The 17,080-nt window shown below is 43.5% G+C and overlaps 1 protein-coding gene across 1 annotated transcript in view; it reads left to right on the top strand.

Moving 5' to 3' along the window:
• ydjc (YdjC chitooligosaccharide deacetylase homolog) overlaps nucleotides 1–17,080 on the top strand; it is a 46,124-nt gene that overhangs the window by 19,827 nt on the left and 9,217 nt on the right. The window contains exons 4-5 of the mRNA XM_032578635.1: nucleotides 14,208–14,307; nucleotides 15,376–15,553. Of these exons, the coding sequence (XP_032434526.1) occupies nucleotides 14,208–14,307; nucleotides 15,376–15,553 (278 nt within the window). The remainder of the gene's footprint in view (nucleotides 1–14,207; nucleotides 14,308–15,375; nucleotides 15,554–17,080) is intronic.

Here is a 17,080-nt window from a genome sequence, read left to right as displayed (position 1 = left end):
TTGAGAGTAGAACAGAAACTTTTCCAAACCTGGGAAATGAACTGGGGACCTCGGTCTGAAAGGATCTCTCGTGGGATGCCATGGAGCCGGAAAACGTGCTTGACCAGGAGTTGTGCGGTTTGGAAAGCTGTGGGTAATTTACGGAGGGGAACGAAATGGCAGGCCTTGGAGAAACGGTCGACGATGGAGAGGATGGTGGTCATGCCCTTGGAAGGAGGTAAGCTGGTAACAAAATCTATGGCTATGTGGGACCATGGTCGTTTGGGAATGGGGAGAGGTTGCAGGAAACCAGACGGAGGTTGATGAGATGTTTTATTTCTGGAGCAGGTGGTGCAGGCTTGGACGTATTCACTGACATCTTTATGAACAGATGGCCACCAAAACTTGCTGTTGACTAGTGCGATTGTGCGGCTGATTCCGGGATGTGCTGAGAACTTGGAGGCATGGATCCAGCGACGAAAACGGGCTCGGACTGAGACGGGGACGAAGAGCTTCTTGGGTGGACAGGAGGCGGGTGTTGGTTCAGCTATCTGAGCTTGTTTAATGATTTCTTCGATCTCCCAGGTAACTGTGGCGACTGTACAGCTGGGAGGAAGAATGGTGGCCGGAATCTTCTCGGAATCATCAGGTGAGTAAAGGCGGGAAAGTGCGTCAGGTTTGACGTTGCGAGACCCTGGACGATATGAGACGGAGAGGTTGAACCGGGAGAAGAACAGTGACCAGCGTGATTGACGTGGGTTGAGCCTCCGGGCAGACTGAATGTAGGACAAGTTCTTATGATCGGTCCAGACCAGAACTGGGTGCTCTGCTCCCTCCAGCCAATGTCTCCATTCCTCCAGGGCCAACTTAATGGCCAACAGCTCCCGGTCTCCCACATCATAGTTCCTCTCTGGAGGGGATAATCTGCGTGAATAGAAGGCACAAGGGTGAGTTTTATTGTCACGAGAGGAGATCTGGGATAAAACTGCACCGACTCCGGTGTCTGAGGCGTCAACTTCAACGATAAACTGTTTCGATGGATCTGGCTGAACAAGGATGGGTGCGTTGGCGAAGAGGGCCTTGAGGCGTGAGAACGCCACTTCTGCCTCCGGAGTCCAACTAAAAGGGATCTTAGATGAGGTTAGAGCAGTTAGCGGTAAAGCTGTCTGACTATAGTTCCTGATAAAGCGGCGGTAAAAATTAGCAAAACCAAGGAAACGCTGGAGCTGTTTGCGGGTTTCAGGTGTAGGCCATTCCAGGACTGCTCGGATCTTTTCCTCGGTTGGCCGCACCTGCCCGTCCCCTAATATGAACCCCAGGAAAGAAACTGACGACTTGTGGAACTCACATTTTTCAGCCTTGACGAATAGTTTGTTCTCGAGTAACCTTTGCAGGACCATGCGGACGTGGCGTTTGTGTTCCTCTAATGTCTGTGAATAAATGAGAATGTCATCCAGGTATACAAACACAAAGATGTTCAAAAAATCTCTCAAGACGTCATTAACCAGGGCTTGGAAGAAGGCGGGTGCATTAGATAAACCAAAGGGCATAACGCAGTACTCGAAATGGCCAATAGGGGTCTTAAACGCAGTCTTCCACTCATCGCCTTGCCGTATACGCAGAAGATGATAGGCGTTTCTTAAGTCGAGTTTGGAGAAAACTGTAGCGCCCTGCACAGGTTCGAAGGCCGATGATAATAATGGCAGGGGGTATTTATTTTTAATTGTGATATTGTTTAACCCTCTATAGCAGGGGTGGGCACTCCTGGTCCTCGAGGGCCGGTGTCCTGCAACTTTTAGATGCATCTCTACTTCAACACACCTGAGTCAAATAATGAGGTCGTTAGCAGGACTCTGGAGAACTTGACTGCACTTAGGAGGTGATTCAGCTGTTGGATTCAGGTGTGTTGGACCAGGGAGACATCTAAGAGTTGCAGGACACCGGCCCTCGAGGACCAGGATTGCCCACCCCTGCTCTATAGTCTATGCAGGGTCTCAGGGAACCATCTTTCTTCCCCACAAAGAAAAACCCAGCTCCCAGGGGAGACGATGATGGGCGGATTATACCGGCTGCCACGGATTCCTTAATATATTTCTCCATAGTTTCTCTTTCGGGACGTGATATATTATATAGGCGGCTGGTGGGTAACGGAGCACCAGGCAGGAGGTCTATCGAACAGTCATAAGGACGGTGAGGAGGGAGAGAAAGAGCCTTGGACTTACTGAACACTGGGGCGAGATCGTGGTATTCGGCGGGGATAGCGGGGAGATCAGCTGGATCCGCCTCCTGTGGCTCTGCCGGTGACGGACCTGGGGGAACGGCTGAGCGGAGACAAGATGAATGGCACGAGATGGACCAGGATTCAATGTTTCTTTCGGACCAGTTTATTTGTGGGTTGTGAAGTTGTAACCAATGAAAACCTAAAATTATGGGGGAGCTGGCTGACGGAAAAACAAAAAATGAAATAAACTCACTGTGGTTACCAGAAATGATGAGGTGGAGAGGCTTGGTTTTATGTGTGATTTGTGGCAGCGTCTTCCCATCAAGGGCGGTGACTCGCAGCGGAATGGGTAGTCGTTCAGTCTCTAATTCCATTTGTTTAACCAAGGATTCATCGATCAGGTTCTGCTCGCAACCCGAGTCGACAAGGGCGGAAAAAGGATAAGACTGGGTTTGAACCATGATAGTAGCGGGCAACAGTAAGCAAGGAGAGTCTATTTTATTGGGATGGTCCGCCAACCTCCTCGCCTCTACTGGCGGACCGGGAGGTTTAAACGGACCGGGCATTTGGCGAGGAAATGACCTGGAGAACCACAATAAATACACAGGCGGGCAGAGATGCGCCGCTGGCGTTCCTCCGGTGTCAGGCGAGTTCGTCCCACTTGCATGGGTTCTGACTCCTGCGAAACTCGTGGTGGAGAAAACGCCGAAGCGGGAGCGGAGCCACCGAGGTGTTTAAACGGTTGGCTCCTACGACCCCGATCTATAGTGCGGGACCGGATCCTGTGATTAAGTCGGATGGTCTGGCTAATTAGTTCTTCTAGTGTCCTTGGTTCTTCACAAGTAGCCAACTCATCCTTAATATTATCATTTAGCGCGTTATAAAAAGCGCTCTTAAGTGCGGCTGGGTTCCAGCCCGTAGCTGCAGCCTTAATGCGGAAATCGACGGAGAAATCCGCCACAGTTCTACGTCCCTGTTTAATATTCCATAGCTCTCGGGAATTAAACGACTTGTCAGCGTCTTGACTAAACACTTGTCTGAACTCCTTTATGAACACATCGAAAGAACAACCATAGTTTGCAGGATCCGGGAAACGAGCTTCGGCCCATATAAAGCTCGGCCCGACAGCAAGGACAGGACGTATGCGATCTTGGAACTATCGTGAAAAAAACTTCTCGGGGAGTGATTGAAGGTGATTGAGCATTGCAGGAGAAAACCATTGCATTTGCTCAGCTCACCTGTGAATCGTTCGGGCATGGGTGGACGGACTTCCGAAAACGTGGGTTGGATCACTGGAACTGGATCAGGAGCTGGAGCGGGATCTGGATCTGGAGGAGAAGTCTGAGGGGTAGAACCTCGAAGACAGCGGGTTAATTCAGACAACTGTTGGTTTGTTTCGGTTTGGATTCTGCTTAGCTCTCTTAAGGCATGTTCATGGGTTTGTAATAATGATTGTTGTTCTGATAATGCTCTCCGGATTGCGTCTGCTGGGCTGATTTGTTGGCCTGAGTGTTCTGTCATGATGGGTTAAAGGTTTCTAGCCCACATGCAGAACACAAGACAGGAGAGTAAGAATCAGTTTAAGTGATTTATTAAGGTACACAATTATCAGAGTGTGGGAAGGTGGTCTGGTCCAGGGAATCAACTGTAACAGGCAGCAGTGGTTCACTGCGAGGGGAAAAAGCAGACTGGTGAGTTCAGGGGTCGTGGGAATATGGAGAACTCAGATGAAACACAGGTTGTTCTTACTTGGTGGTGGTTGGATCTGAATCTTGGAGGGTAACTGAGTATGTCCAGGGTCTCAGTCTCTTAGTGGGTCCAGGAACAAACGGGGGAGTGCGGCGGAGAACGGACAGGTAGGCTCGGGTGCAACGGAGACACAGCGGAGTGGTTCGACCGCCAGCCGTGGGGTCCAGGAGATACTTGCAAAACAACGGAGAGGTGAGTCTGGGAACTCGGGCAACCAGTGGGTATCTTCCACGGCGTCACGAGAGAGGTTCTGAAACCAGGAAAGCTGCCAGGCTCTGGTCCACGGGTCCAGAGTGTCAAAGGGATCACCTGAAGGCAACAGAGGAACACAAAGAGAATCACTAGAAGGCTCAAGGCAACGAGGAACACAGAGACAGGGCTCAAGGGGGCTCAGAGGTACCGTGACTGGCAAACACTCAGGCGACGCTGGACTGGCGGTCAACTCCTTAAGTATGCTCCGCTGATGAGGGTAATTGATGACAGCTGTGGCTGATGACACCACCGCACTCCAACCGGAACTTGTCGCCATCTGGTGGTAAGAGGCGGACAGGAAAACCCCACCAAGAGAACCAGAGAACCCCGGAACATAACAAATACAGCATCAGTGTCTGAGTAATCCATAAATAAATGACTGAAATAATATCACAATTATTAAATGACTGCAATATTAAATATGCAGTTTCTAAGTAATTACACCACATGACAACCCATGTACTATAGCTCTTATTAAATGTGCACGTGAACAAAGCATGCTATCAAATAAGAGTAAAAACTGCTATATTCGACTAAGTAAACAATGTTCTTAACTTCCAACGTCACTTACTTGCATTAACACACACACAAATTAAAAGCTGATTACAACAAACTCCAGACAGTGAGTTAAGTTACACAAAATCTGAACGGTAAAAAAAATATTCTGCAGCTCTTTTTTCATCTGTCCTTTTCCTTGTCTGCAGGCTGCTTGCTGATCCCCTAAAGCAGTGGTTCCCAAAGTGTGGGGCGCAGTGCCATTGCAGGAGGGGTGGGGGAAGCGGTATGGATGAATGAAAAAAAAAGAGTTACACAAAAGTGTTTCACTGTAAAGATGGTTTGTAGTTTGTTTTGTCTGAAACAAAACAAACTAGTCTGAAATAAACTTCAGTGGAGTTTGAAAATAAAATGTGTATAGGTTTATGTCTGGTTCAACGATGTGTGCCCAGTTGATTTTTTTTTCTTTTCTTTTTTTTTAGGGGGGGGGGGTGTAATCCATAGGGGGGCCCAGAAAATCTTTGGGAACCACTGCGGGGGCCCAGAAGAAAATCTTTGGGAACCACTGCCCTAAAGGGCCCAGTATGAAAGTTTTTTTTAGGCGGCCTTTTTCACAGCCGCCCCTGTATTTACCTGTGATTACAAACAACAAAAACGGCTGAATACAAAGAGGTGATTAATTGTCCTTGGGGAAGGCAGGCAGGCTGACAAGTCTTGCCACGGGTCCACCTAAGTGTAGCAGATCTTCTACTTGTAGACTGGCTGATTCAGTCTGCCACTTCTGGTGGGCTTGAAGTCTTGGCAGGTAAAACTTCAGGAAATTTTGCCAGAAATGGTCAGCTAGAATTTGTCTGTGCCTCCATCCCCCCCCCCCCCCCCAAGAATCTCTGGGCTGTAGTAGATCACTTGCGGAAGTGAGGCATCCCGTTACCCCATGAGGAAGATAGTTGGGAGGTCACAGGGTCAGGATCCTCTACTTCAAATGAGGTGTATCTCAGGGGTTTTGAATAGAGCATCCCCTCAATTTTAGTCCAAACAGTGTGCAGCACCTCTTCAGTGATGATTTGGGCTAAAATGATGACTTGAAGAGCAGACTATAGTGAGCGAATTTCACATTCCCAGCAACCTTTAAAGTGTGGGGAACCAGGAGGGTTGAAGGTAAACTTGATTTGCTGGCAAGCTTGCTGCTCTTTAAAGTCAGGATGAAGAGCTTGAAATGCTTCCTGAGCTCACGTTCTCCTCCTCTGACGTTTGTCCCCTAGTCTCAGAGAATCTCCGTGGGTTTCCCATGCCTGGCCATAAAGCGTCTCAGAGACATTAAGAATGCATCTGTGTCCATACTGGGAATCAAGTCAAGGTGGACTGCTATTGTAGTTAGACATTTAAAAACTATTCCCCACCTTTTCTTGTTACTGCTTTGGATCTTGATGGTGTACAGCCCAAAACAACACAGTACGGCTGGAGGGAGGGCTACCATCCTGGGTAGGAGAGGGTGAGCTTTCCACCTCTTGCACTCAACACAATATCTCTGATGGTGGCGCACTGCTTCACATCCACGTAACACCTGGTATCTCTGCAAACACCCTCCCTGGTCCAGGATGTTGTAGTTGCCATCATATTGTTGTATGACCAGAAACCAGACTGTAAGACGTCAAAGCAGTTGGTTATCATTAGGAAGCCATTTAACTGTTCAAACAGCTTTTTCAATAACTTTGCTGATGAATGGGAGGTTGGAGGTCGGCCTGTAATTCTGCAGTAGTGATTTGTCCAGATTGTTCTTTTTTTATCAGTGGTTTGACACCTGCTGATTTTAAAGCTTGAAAGAAAACACCTGATGAGAGTGACGAGTTTACTATTTGGACCAGATCATTAGCAATGATAGACAGGAACTTCTTAAAGAAATGTGAGGGTAGGATATCCAGACAGCATTAGCTTGAGCTTAATTGACTTATAATTTCTTCTAGGCTTTTATAATTAAGTAGTTGAAATTGGGTATTTTTTTCTGTATTTGTTTTGTTTGGGCATAGCATTGGTACTGGATTTAGTATGGATGTACAGATTAATCCTCTGATTTTTAAAAATTTTCTCTGAAAAGAAGCTGGAAAACCTGTTGCAGGCTGCATTAGATTGAAATTCAAGCGGTAACATCATAGGAGGGTTTGTGAGCCTGTCAACTGTCGCAAATAAAGCTCAAGCTTCCCTTTCATGTTTTAGTGTTGAGTGACAGTTATATAGTCTTTTCTTTATAGATGTCATAATAAACATGAAGTTGAGTTTTCGTTGGGCCCTGTGGCAGTTGTCTTGGAGATCCATGGAGATTTCTTCCTACCAGACACAACCTTCACTTTAATGGAATCAATAATATCTGAAACTTTAGACTGAAAATCATTTACCAACTTATTTACATCATTACAGCTTAAGGGTGAGGAAGAAGAGTAGATTTGATTAAATGTTTCTGCTGTTTTTTCTTTGAAAGAACTTTTTGTGACAGTAGTTGTTTGTCCAAGTGGGTTAACGGATAAAGAATTTTCAAAGATAACAGGAAGTGATCCGACAGGGCGACATCAGTTACAGAGACATTGGAAATATTCACACCCTTACTGATAACCAGGTCCAGTGTGTGTCCTTGAGTGTGTGTTGCTTGTTTGACATGTTGTGTTAGACCAAAAGTCTTAAAAATATTAGTGAGCTTTTTTGCCCCTCTGTCTTGGGGGTTGTCAACATGAATGTTGAAATCACTGACAATTATTTACCAATCATAATTAATACATATAAGAGATAGAAGCTCATTAAAGTCAGTAAAGAAGTTTTCCACGTATGTTGGAGTTTTATATAAAGTTAGTGTCAAAGTTCATTTGTGGCCTTTAACCTCAATTCCAAGATACTCAAAAGAGGTGAAGAGACCCAAAGAGATTTTACTACAATTTATGGTATTCTTAAATATTGAAGCCACGCCTCCTCCTTTTTTGTGTTTTCTATTCTCACTGAAGAAATTGTAGTTAGGAGGCGCAGATTCAATTAGTACGATCGATTCATTATTGTCATTCATTCAACCATGTCAGAAACATAACATCGATATTATGCTCAGTGATGAAATCATCAATTAATAGAGCTTTAGCACAGAGAGATCTGGTATTTAAAAGAGCTAGTTTTAGTGACTTGGAGGCCAAAAGTTCTTCAGTCTGAGGTTTGAATTAAAACAGCTGTATTTTATGTTTATGTTTCTTGTACATTTTCTTGTAGTGATCCAGACAGGTAATGTCCTGTTCTGCAGTGCCGGGGGGCCAGACACATTCTGGAGTAAGACAGGTGTAAAGATAAAGTCTGGACCCCGGCCTCAGACCTCAGAGACGCAGAGTGATGGATCCTCTGAAGTCAGAGGCAGGTGGCTTAGATGAAGTGAGGTCTGCTACGTGACCGCTAAGGAGAGACGTGCCAAGGCGAACCTGTTGGTTCATTCCATCTGTAAATTTAAGAAACTCCGGTCCAGAAGACATTTCTTTTTCAAAGGTATCTTGTGAATCCTGTGAATGAGTGGATGAGCAGAGAGGGAGGGGGGAAGGAGGAAGGGAACCAGTCGCTCTGTCTGGAGTGTTTTTCATCTCCCCATTGAGGTGATAGAATTGGACCACTGAGAAATAACCAGTGGTGGAGAAAGTACTCAAAAAATGTACTTAAGTAAAAGTACAAATACACAGGCAAAAATGTACTCAAGTAAAAGTCAAAGTACCACATTAACATTTTACTTAAGTAAAAGTAAAAAAGTACTGGCTTTTAAAAATACTTAAGTATTAAAAGTAAAAGTACTTGCTGAATACATAACCTAATCGCTAATATCATTAAGTGTGCCGATAGTATTTAATTTGAATACATCATAAATGTGCCATTTTAATAAACAATGTCACAGATTAAACATGTTCTTATTGTGTTTATTCTCTGTAAGAGTTTAGACTTAGATATGTGATTCTATGCATCATAATTTCAGGGATGGAAACATTTTATTTCCTGTCCTAACGTAGCATGAACTTCATTAGTGACATTTATTTAGAAATAAATCCAACTGAAAGGGGATGGAACGAAGGTGTGGGGGGGAAGACATGCAATCGAGGAGCCACGTAGCAGAGTTGTAGTCAAGACCACTGAACACGAGACCAAGACCAGCGCCCTGCGCTACATGACACAATAAAATGAAGTGCACCTATCAAAATTGGTTCTCAGATTGATCTGAAAGATCCACATTTCCATAAAAACACCTAGATATAAATACTTAGAGCTGAAATATATTTAACCAGTATCAATTACAACTCATTTCATTCTGTTTTGCTTTCATCGCTGTGCTACAATCCGCAGAGGTCGCCTGCCATCCCTATAAAAATAACGCCCTGGGCGGTTGCCCATATTGCCCATGTCAGAAACCACAACTGTCTGCATCATTAAACCATGAAACATAGCAATTAACTGTAATTGCTATGTTACAATTACAGTTGTAATTGTAACATTACAACAACACTATGAACACTGTCCAACGGCGCAACAATCAGAAGGAGCACCATGACTGTTCTCATCCTCCCTCCCACTGCATGTTTGCCACCATGACAGGAGACAAAATCAATCAATGAGCATGCTCTGTGTTCATACGTTCAACTTTTACTTATTCGGCAATTAAATAAATGTGTGTGTGTGTATATATATATATATATAGCTATTGCAGTGTATACAAGAACAAAGAACGGCTCTCAGTGAGGCTTCAGTCCCATCAACCTTAGTAAAGATCCGTCCAGAAGAATCGGATCGTTCCTGAATCCACACAATAATTCAGCGCATGAGTGACAACTTTTTTTCATCGCAGATGCAACATGTGTCTCAGTACAGCTAGCTTTGCTAGCATCACGTCCACAGATCTTACCTTTCTTTAAGCTTTCCTTCCAAGTGACACTAAAAGTTGGACAAAGTCCCGCCGTCTGTGAAAGCGAAACGCTGCTGGTTTTACATGTCGTCATATCTTATGATTTATGCAGCTATTATCGATTAGTTAGACATCTTCTCCCGCTCAGAGGAAACCACTGCGCATGTCTGGAGCTCCGCGTGCTAGTAAAGGGGGAGGCGATGGGTGACAACAGACACTAAGTCAGGTTATTGCTTGGATTTTACGGCGCCACCTTAAAGTCCCTGAACTTCATATTTTAACGGACAAAAAGAGAGCAGTGCGACTTGGATGTAACGAGTAACGCGACACTTTTGTAGAAATGTAGTGAAGTAGAAAGTACAGATACTTACTGTAAAATGTAGTGGAGTAAAAGTAGAAAGTACCCATTATTAAATCTACTTAAGTAAAGTACAGATACATGAAAATTGTACTTAAGTACAGTAACGAAGTACTTGTACTTCGTTACTTCCCACCACTGGAAATAACTTCATTTTTAATTTTCCCATAGTGTTCAAAAGAGTGATAAAGTCCTTTTTCAGAATCTCAGATTTCTGCTTTGACACATCGTTGGCTCCAACATTCACAACTAAAGTCTCAATATCTGGCTGATCAGTGGTTAGAGAGAGAACTTTACGAGTTAAATCAGATACAGTGTCACCAGGAAAAGAAATCACTCTTGTTTTCTTGGGATTGCAAACGTGACTGATTCCATTTACTGCCTCATCTCCAACAATAAGCACTTTTGGCATACCTTTCGTTTTCCTGGTAGTCGCTTTGTCCTTTGGAGCTTTGGGGGATGGATGTGTTGGTCTTGCCTCATTGTTGATGTTTGAAAGCGAGGTTTCACTCAGAGGCTCAGGCTGGAGTACAGAAAATCTGTTTTTCAGTGGGATTCCCACAGAGTCAGAATGTTTTGAGGCTCGGGCTGGTCGCTTTGTCCTGGGGAGCAGGGTCGGTGGAACCGTTTTGGTTGCAGCTGCTTGTTTGTTTTTCTTTGGTGGAGCAGGTGTTGAAGTTGAAGGTGGGTTTCGGCTCAGAGCCGGCCACGCTGATTCGTCCAGGTGAGGGGTTCTCCCTGTCAGTCGCCTCATCGGATCTGCAGTGTGAGACTTTTGCTTTGGCTTGGCACCCAGAGCGTTCCAGGGTGGGCTGCTTGATGCGAGGCGTACGGCCTCTTCGTTGATTTGAGGAAGAGTTGTCTCATTTCCACAGGTAGCATTTATCTCAAAGTTCACCTCCAGCTGTTGAATGTTCATTTCTATAGACTGAAGTCGTTGTATAATACTGCTAATGTCCCTGGGGTCGGCCGGAAGCATTTTTTTTTTTTTTTTTTTTTAAACCCCTCCAGGGGGTCTTTTTTTGTGGGCTCTAGAGTCCCTTTTTCATGAAGTAGGCTGACAGGAAAGGGGGAAGGAGAGGGGGGAAGACATGCGGTAAACGTCGCCGGATCCGGGAGTCGAACCCGCGACAGCCGCGTCAAGGACTTGAGGCCTCCAAATGTGGGTCGCGCTAACCCCTACGCCACCACGGCACGCCAGGCCGGAGGCATTTTGCCCTGGTTCAATTTGGAGGTGAAGAAAAGTAAGATAAAAATAAAAGTAAGAAAATCCCCCAGTCATTAGGTTTGAAGTAATCCAGTTATGATGTCGAAAATGTAAATATAACTATAAAAACTGTCAGTTTAAAAATAACTCCCAGGCAAAGTTATCAGTAAAGACGAGAGAGAGCAGGACAAGCTGTTCCTCCTTCAGCTGTCAGAGCGCATCTCTGATAGCTGAACAGTTGTTATTACAACTATTGTAAAAATAGTTATATGTTTTATTAATAGGTGCTTGCTTTCAGGGCACATAAAGTCACCTAAAAGAAAAAAAAAATTAAGAAAAAATTCCAAATAGAAAAAAGAAAGAGATTCAAGTGCAAATGCTTGTTTGAACAGCAGAGCAGTCAGCTGAGATTTGCGCTTTGGCACACAGACCAATTCGTTATTTCTTTGTGTGACAAAAACTGAGAGAAATTACTATTTACATTGGAGTGAGGTTTTCACATCCTTTAATTTTTGTTAATTTATTTTGTGTGTGGTGTCTGTTATTGCGCAATAGCCAGTCCCGCCCACTCCTCACAACTCTCCCAGGCTGACTACTGACCAGTTCTCTGTCTAACAGGTCCGGAAAATCTCTAAGACCTGGGTATTACCCTAAAAGAGATCTATAAGAGATAATCTATTCAAACTGGTGGCGAAAGCGATTTGTCTAGCTCTAACTACCTCCGATCCAGAAGTTACAACCCTTTACAGTTAAGAAACAATCAGCTGAGTAGCCCTCGCAGCTGCATAATTCCAATAACCACTTCTGTTAACGGTAGCTCGCTTCCTAAAATATAACTCGCTCTTGGAACCGGCTAGATTAAATTTAGTGACTTAGATATAAGTCCCAGGGTCATTATTTACACTCGCTAAAGGAAATTATGAAGCCACCTATTTACTAGAATCATGTACATTAGTTTTACCTCAATCAAAAGAACTGAAAAATAATTAAATGACTCAATTAATCCCAATGTCCACCAACCTCATTAGAATTTTATAGTATAAATTTATTTAGCAAGCTTAAGCAAGGATATGTGACATACAAATCAATAATCAATTGTATATAATTCAAGAGCAGTATAATAAAATCAACATGTATAACCATACTATCCTGTCTCTTTTCCCTAACCTATGTCGCAAATTCTGAGATGGACTTTTTGGGAGCAGATTCAACTCACACCCAGTTGGTGGTGGATCTTGTCAACAGAACCATTCAGAATCCTTGGTCAGAGTCTTTGTCCTTTGTGGAAAAATCCCCCTTAGAATAGAAGCAAAGTAGAACGGGTCCAAATCCTTCGAAAACCCAGCTCTTTGTCCCTCGGGGACCTTTGTCTTTTCTCCAAGTCTGCTGCAGAGTTTGAGATCGTTGGGTTGAGGCAGGGCCGACGATCGAGTCAGGAGCCAGGGCTGGGGCGGTAGGATCTTGTCCCTTCTTAGCGGCGCGAAGTCTCAACTTCCCCATGGCTCCGAGGTGCGGTTCCCTGCTGTTCCTCAATCTGCTTCTCCGTGTTGACTCGTCTCCAGCGCCGCGGACTAAGAACGGTTGCTTCCTCTTTTCAGTCCTCTTTTATACTTTTTTCACCCATATGTGTGTATGGGGAGCTTGGTCTACGTGACTTTCTGAACATCTGCTGAGTCTCGTGGAAAGCACCGACGGTCCCCAACCTGTTCGCTGACTCTTGTGGAAAGTCCCATCCTTCCCCAACTTGCGACATATCCTGACAGCAGGACCTCACCCATCATGCTGACTTTTTTATTATAACTTCCTCTCTTTTTCTATAACTCACTATAATATCTGTCAACCTGTATTAAACCCATTTGAATCGATTTGCAAATCATCACAGCTTTGATATTCATTAAGACTTAATCACATCTCTCACTTATTATAAATCAATCACATCTCTCACTTATTATAAATCATCAAACATAATCATTACACTGTTATTACCATTACAGATCATCTTTCAGAAATACATTTCAGAAAGTTATTGAGTGATTACTTAACATGTATTATCAATTGTATTCATACATATTCAACTTAATTATTACTTTAATCAAACCACAAGATTGCTTTATTTCTCTCAGGCCTTTATGCACCTTTTCTGCGTGTACCTGGAAAGATCTCACAACCCCATGCCAGTTTTCTTGACAGTGGACTTAGGTTTCAGTGTATTTAGGTGAGTTCTGGTAGTTTGTCGTTTGTCATTGTCCACAAAGAAGGTTTGCGTGGCTGCTGCACATTTTTATGGCAGGTAAAAAGTTGTGCTGCTGGAGCTGACAGTCCCATGGGAATGTCACTTGAAAGAAGCCTTCAAGAAAAATCTCTAAGTATGTAGGGTCGGTCAGTCACTGTAACGGGGCAGGTTGGAGAGTGAGCTGCTTCACCACTTGAGTTTAGTTGCAAAGGTTTTGCAGCTCACTCTTTCGCCAGAGCCTTGAGTAGACTTGGCATCAAGGGAGAATGCAGAAGGAGAGCCGTCCTTAGCACCACTGAAACAGCAGAGAGGGCTTCAAGATGGTTGTGGCTTAAGAGAGGAGAACTGGAGAGTGAATGTAGCTAGTTAGCCATCTTGAAACAAGCTGTGGACTGATCATCCATGGAAGTGGGAGTATGATGTTGAAAGACCCGAAACACCCAATGATTCCGGGAACATCACTGATAATGTGTCTACATGCATCAGTGGATGTATTCACACATCCACATCATTCAGAAAATTCATTCATTTTCTGAACGAATTCACATTCAGAAAATCTAAATTTCTTCCTTCTATACAGCCCTTTTCAGAACAACCAAAGAAAAATGAGAATGCAAATTCTTCATGTTTTTCCTCATCCTAATCAACTTATTGCTATCTAAAGATAACATATATAAATTTGCTTCTGTGGTGAAGAAAATGTAAGTGACAGTAAATGTAACTCAGGTTTATGGGTCACTAACGTGATACAAAAAAAATTGATTTCTTTTGAAGTTTTTCTCATTTTTATTTTGGGTTTGTTCCCAGGTAGAGCTGGAGCTGAGGGCCCAAGTCAGGCGCTTTATAGAACTGACAGGTCACCTGCCTCATCACATGGACGGACACCAGCATGTTCATGTTCTGCCAGGTATTGCAAAATGGTTAGCACTTCAGTTTTTTTATGTGTGAACTAATCTAAATGGCATTCCAATAAAATACCAACTACTTCTGAGTGGATATAAGTAAGGTAAAGTAAGGGTAATTTTATTTATATAGCATATTTTCAGCAACAAGGCAATACAAAGTGCGTTACATTAATTAAAAGGAAATACAAAAAATAACAAACCAAAGGAAAGAGCAAAAGAAGAAAAAGCTAATAATGTTGATCCAAAGTAAATAAACTAGATACTCCTATTCAGGGTTGGTAGATAAGTATAAGTAAGTATCCTCTGGTCTAATTCCTTTTCTGGTTTAGAAGAATAGGAGTCTAAAAAGTAGTTGCTAAGGGAGTTTTTTTGGGTTCCAAGTTCTAATCCCTGTTCTGGCTTGCTAAATAAGTGTAAGTAAGTATTCTCTGGACTTTCTAAGTGTGCTCTAAATTTGTAAAAGTAATGAGTACTCCACAGTTTCTAAGTAATAATAAAAACTAAATGTTCCTGTTCTGGAAGAATTTTTTCTGGATTCTAAGTTTGTTCTAATTCTTTTTCTGGGTAAAAAGTGAGTACTCCACAGTTTGTAACAAAATAAAAAATAAAAATCAGAGAAAGGACACATTAGGACACAGGGAGGCAACATTCAGACAAAACAAAGGGCAAAACAAAGACATGAGTGAAGTGAAGGCGGTGACATCACAGGGCCATGAAACCACGTTGCTCAGCCTCTCAGCAGAAGTCCGATAAGATGTAAATAAGATGCTTGTTGTCCAATGTGGGAAATTTTGACAATGTCCATTATGTAAGTGGATACTATGTAAGTGGACATTGTCACTTACATTGATAATTTTGGACTGTGTGTAACCATTTCTGAAAGTGACTACACAATTGGACTGAATTGGAATAAACAAGATTATTTGATTTTATTTATATGATTTGGGTTTTTGGAGATTTTGTAAAGTGCTTTGGGCTGCCACTTGTTGTAATTAGGAGCCACAAAAATAGTTTGAAATGAACTTGATGGCAAGAAGATTTAGTTCTGTTGTATTGTTTATACTGTCCAGATGTTCGTGAAGTGTTTGCACAGGTCCTCTCTGACGTAAGGATTCCATTCACTCGTGTTCCAATGGAGCCAGGTTTGCACAACTGTCCGTGGGTGCCAGCACACCTCCACACTTTTTACATGGAAGTGGAAAAGGATGCCCTGGACTCAATCCCTGTCTTCAAACACCATGGAATCAGGTATATTTGTGTTTTTATGAGCCAAAGATAAAGCATCTTCTGGTTTGCTATTTTTCTTTTTTTTTTTTTTTGCTTTTTGTTTTCAGCTTGGGTTCTCCTTAGTTTCAAAACACACATGCTTACATTGCTGGAGAGAAGAGATGCTAGAAAAGAGGGGGGAGAGCCATCAAATGTGGCATATGTCAAGTTTTTCCATTGTATTTTCCGGGGTTGAGATTTAAGGGTTTAAACTCTGCCGGTGTCCATTTTGATGCTTTTATTGGACAGCCTAGAGCCCCCCTTTTGATTGATACCACATTCGACCAATAATGTTATGAAATGGCTTTTTCCAAGCCAATAATATCCAGAGAGCGACTTGAGCTCATTTTGACATGCCTGTATTCTTTCTGGAATATTTCTGACTGGTCAACTTGGAGACTTAATCTAAAGCCACTGATGTGTAGCCAACACGTGTCCTGTCTTAAGAATACAAAGCATTTTGGGGTTTGTTTTGACATGAATCCACCAGCTGCATGCATAAACACGCGTAATGTGTGCACCTTTGCTGCGTCAAAGTCAGGCTCTGCGCCATCATGCGTAACTGTGTTTATAGGACGTTTTCTCACCAACAGAGAGCCACGGAGAGACATGTTGTCAGAACGTGTTCAAACCGGATGTGTTTCTTCAGCAGAACTTCACAATTCACTGGAGTGGATGATTATGGCCATAAGAGTGCTGACAAGTTTTGGATTTGAGAATACTGGAAACTTTTAATCGTCCCCTGCTACAGTCAGAGTGATGGGGGTAAAGCGAACTGAAGAGCGAGAATGGAGGGTCAAGGGAATGGGACGCTGGAGGAAAGGTGAGGAGGGGACTGAGGGGTTTAGCATACCGTTAGAAGTGGGGGGGGACTTCCGGTTTGGCAATGTAGAAGAAGGAAGCAGGGTGAAGGAGTTCTCGGCCAACTTTCTTTAAATTTCTTTAAAGCACCGGACTGACAGAAGCACCGTTCCTGAACCCTTGTGACGATATAATGGCCAGTGATAATCCTAAACAACAAAAGCTTTCTACTTCAACCAGGCGAATGAATAGCATAGCTAGCAAGGTAGCCTCAATGGCCGTGGCTTCCTCCGACACTGAACCACCTGGCGAAAGTAAATGCGGAGATCTTGTTTCCATGTCCCAACTGGTCACAGAACTAATCTAAGCAGTGGAACAACTTTAAAGAGGATGTGACCACATTAATTCAAGAGTCGATTCGGACTCTGCAAGCATCTGTAGATGGACTGTGAGACAAAGTGGGCTTTTTTCAGGGCTGCCTTGTAGTAGCAGAAAGCCTGGCAGGCAATAACTTTCAACTCATATGCGAAGCTGAAGCTGCCGTTAAAACTCTCCAGGCCCAAAACACAACCTTGCTGGAACGCCTGGAAAACCTGGAAAATTGATCTCGCAGATCCAATCTACGCATACTTAACATACCTGAAGACAACCAGGATCCAACTACGTTTATCTCCAAGTTGCTAAAGGATGCTATGGGGGACAACATAT

The sequence above is a fragment of the Xiphophorus hellerii genome, chromosome 12, assembly GCF_003331165.1.
Source record: "Xiphophorus hellerii strain 12219 chromosome 12, Xiphophorus_hellerii-4.1, whole genome shotgun sequence".
NCBI lineage: Eukaryota > Metazoa > Chordata > Actinopteri > Cyprinodontiformes > Poeciliidae > Xiphophorus > Xiphophorus hellerii.
Note: the sequence above shows the minus strand (reverse complement) of the source record. Positions and strands in the feature narration are given on the sequence as shown.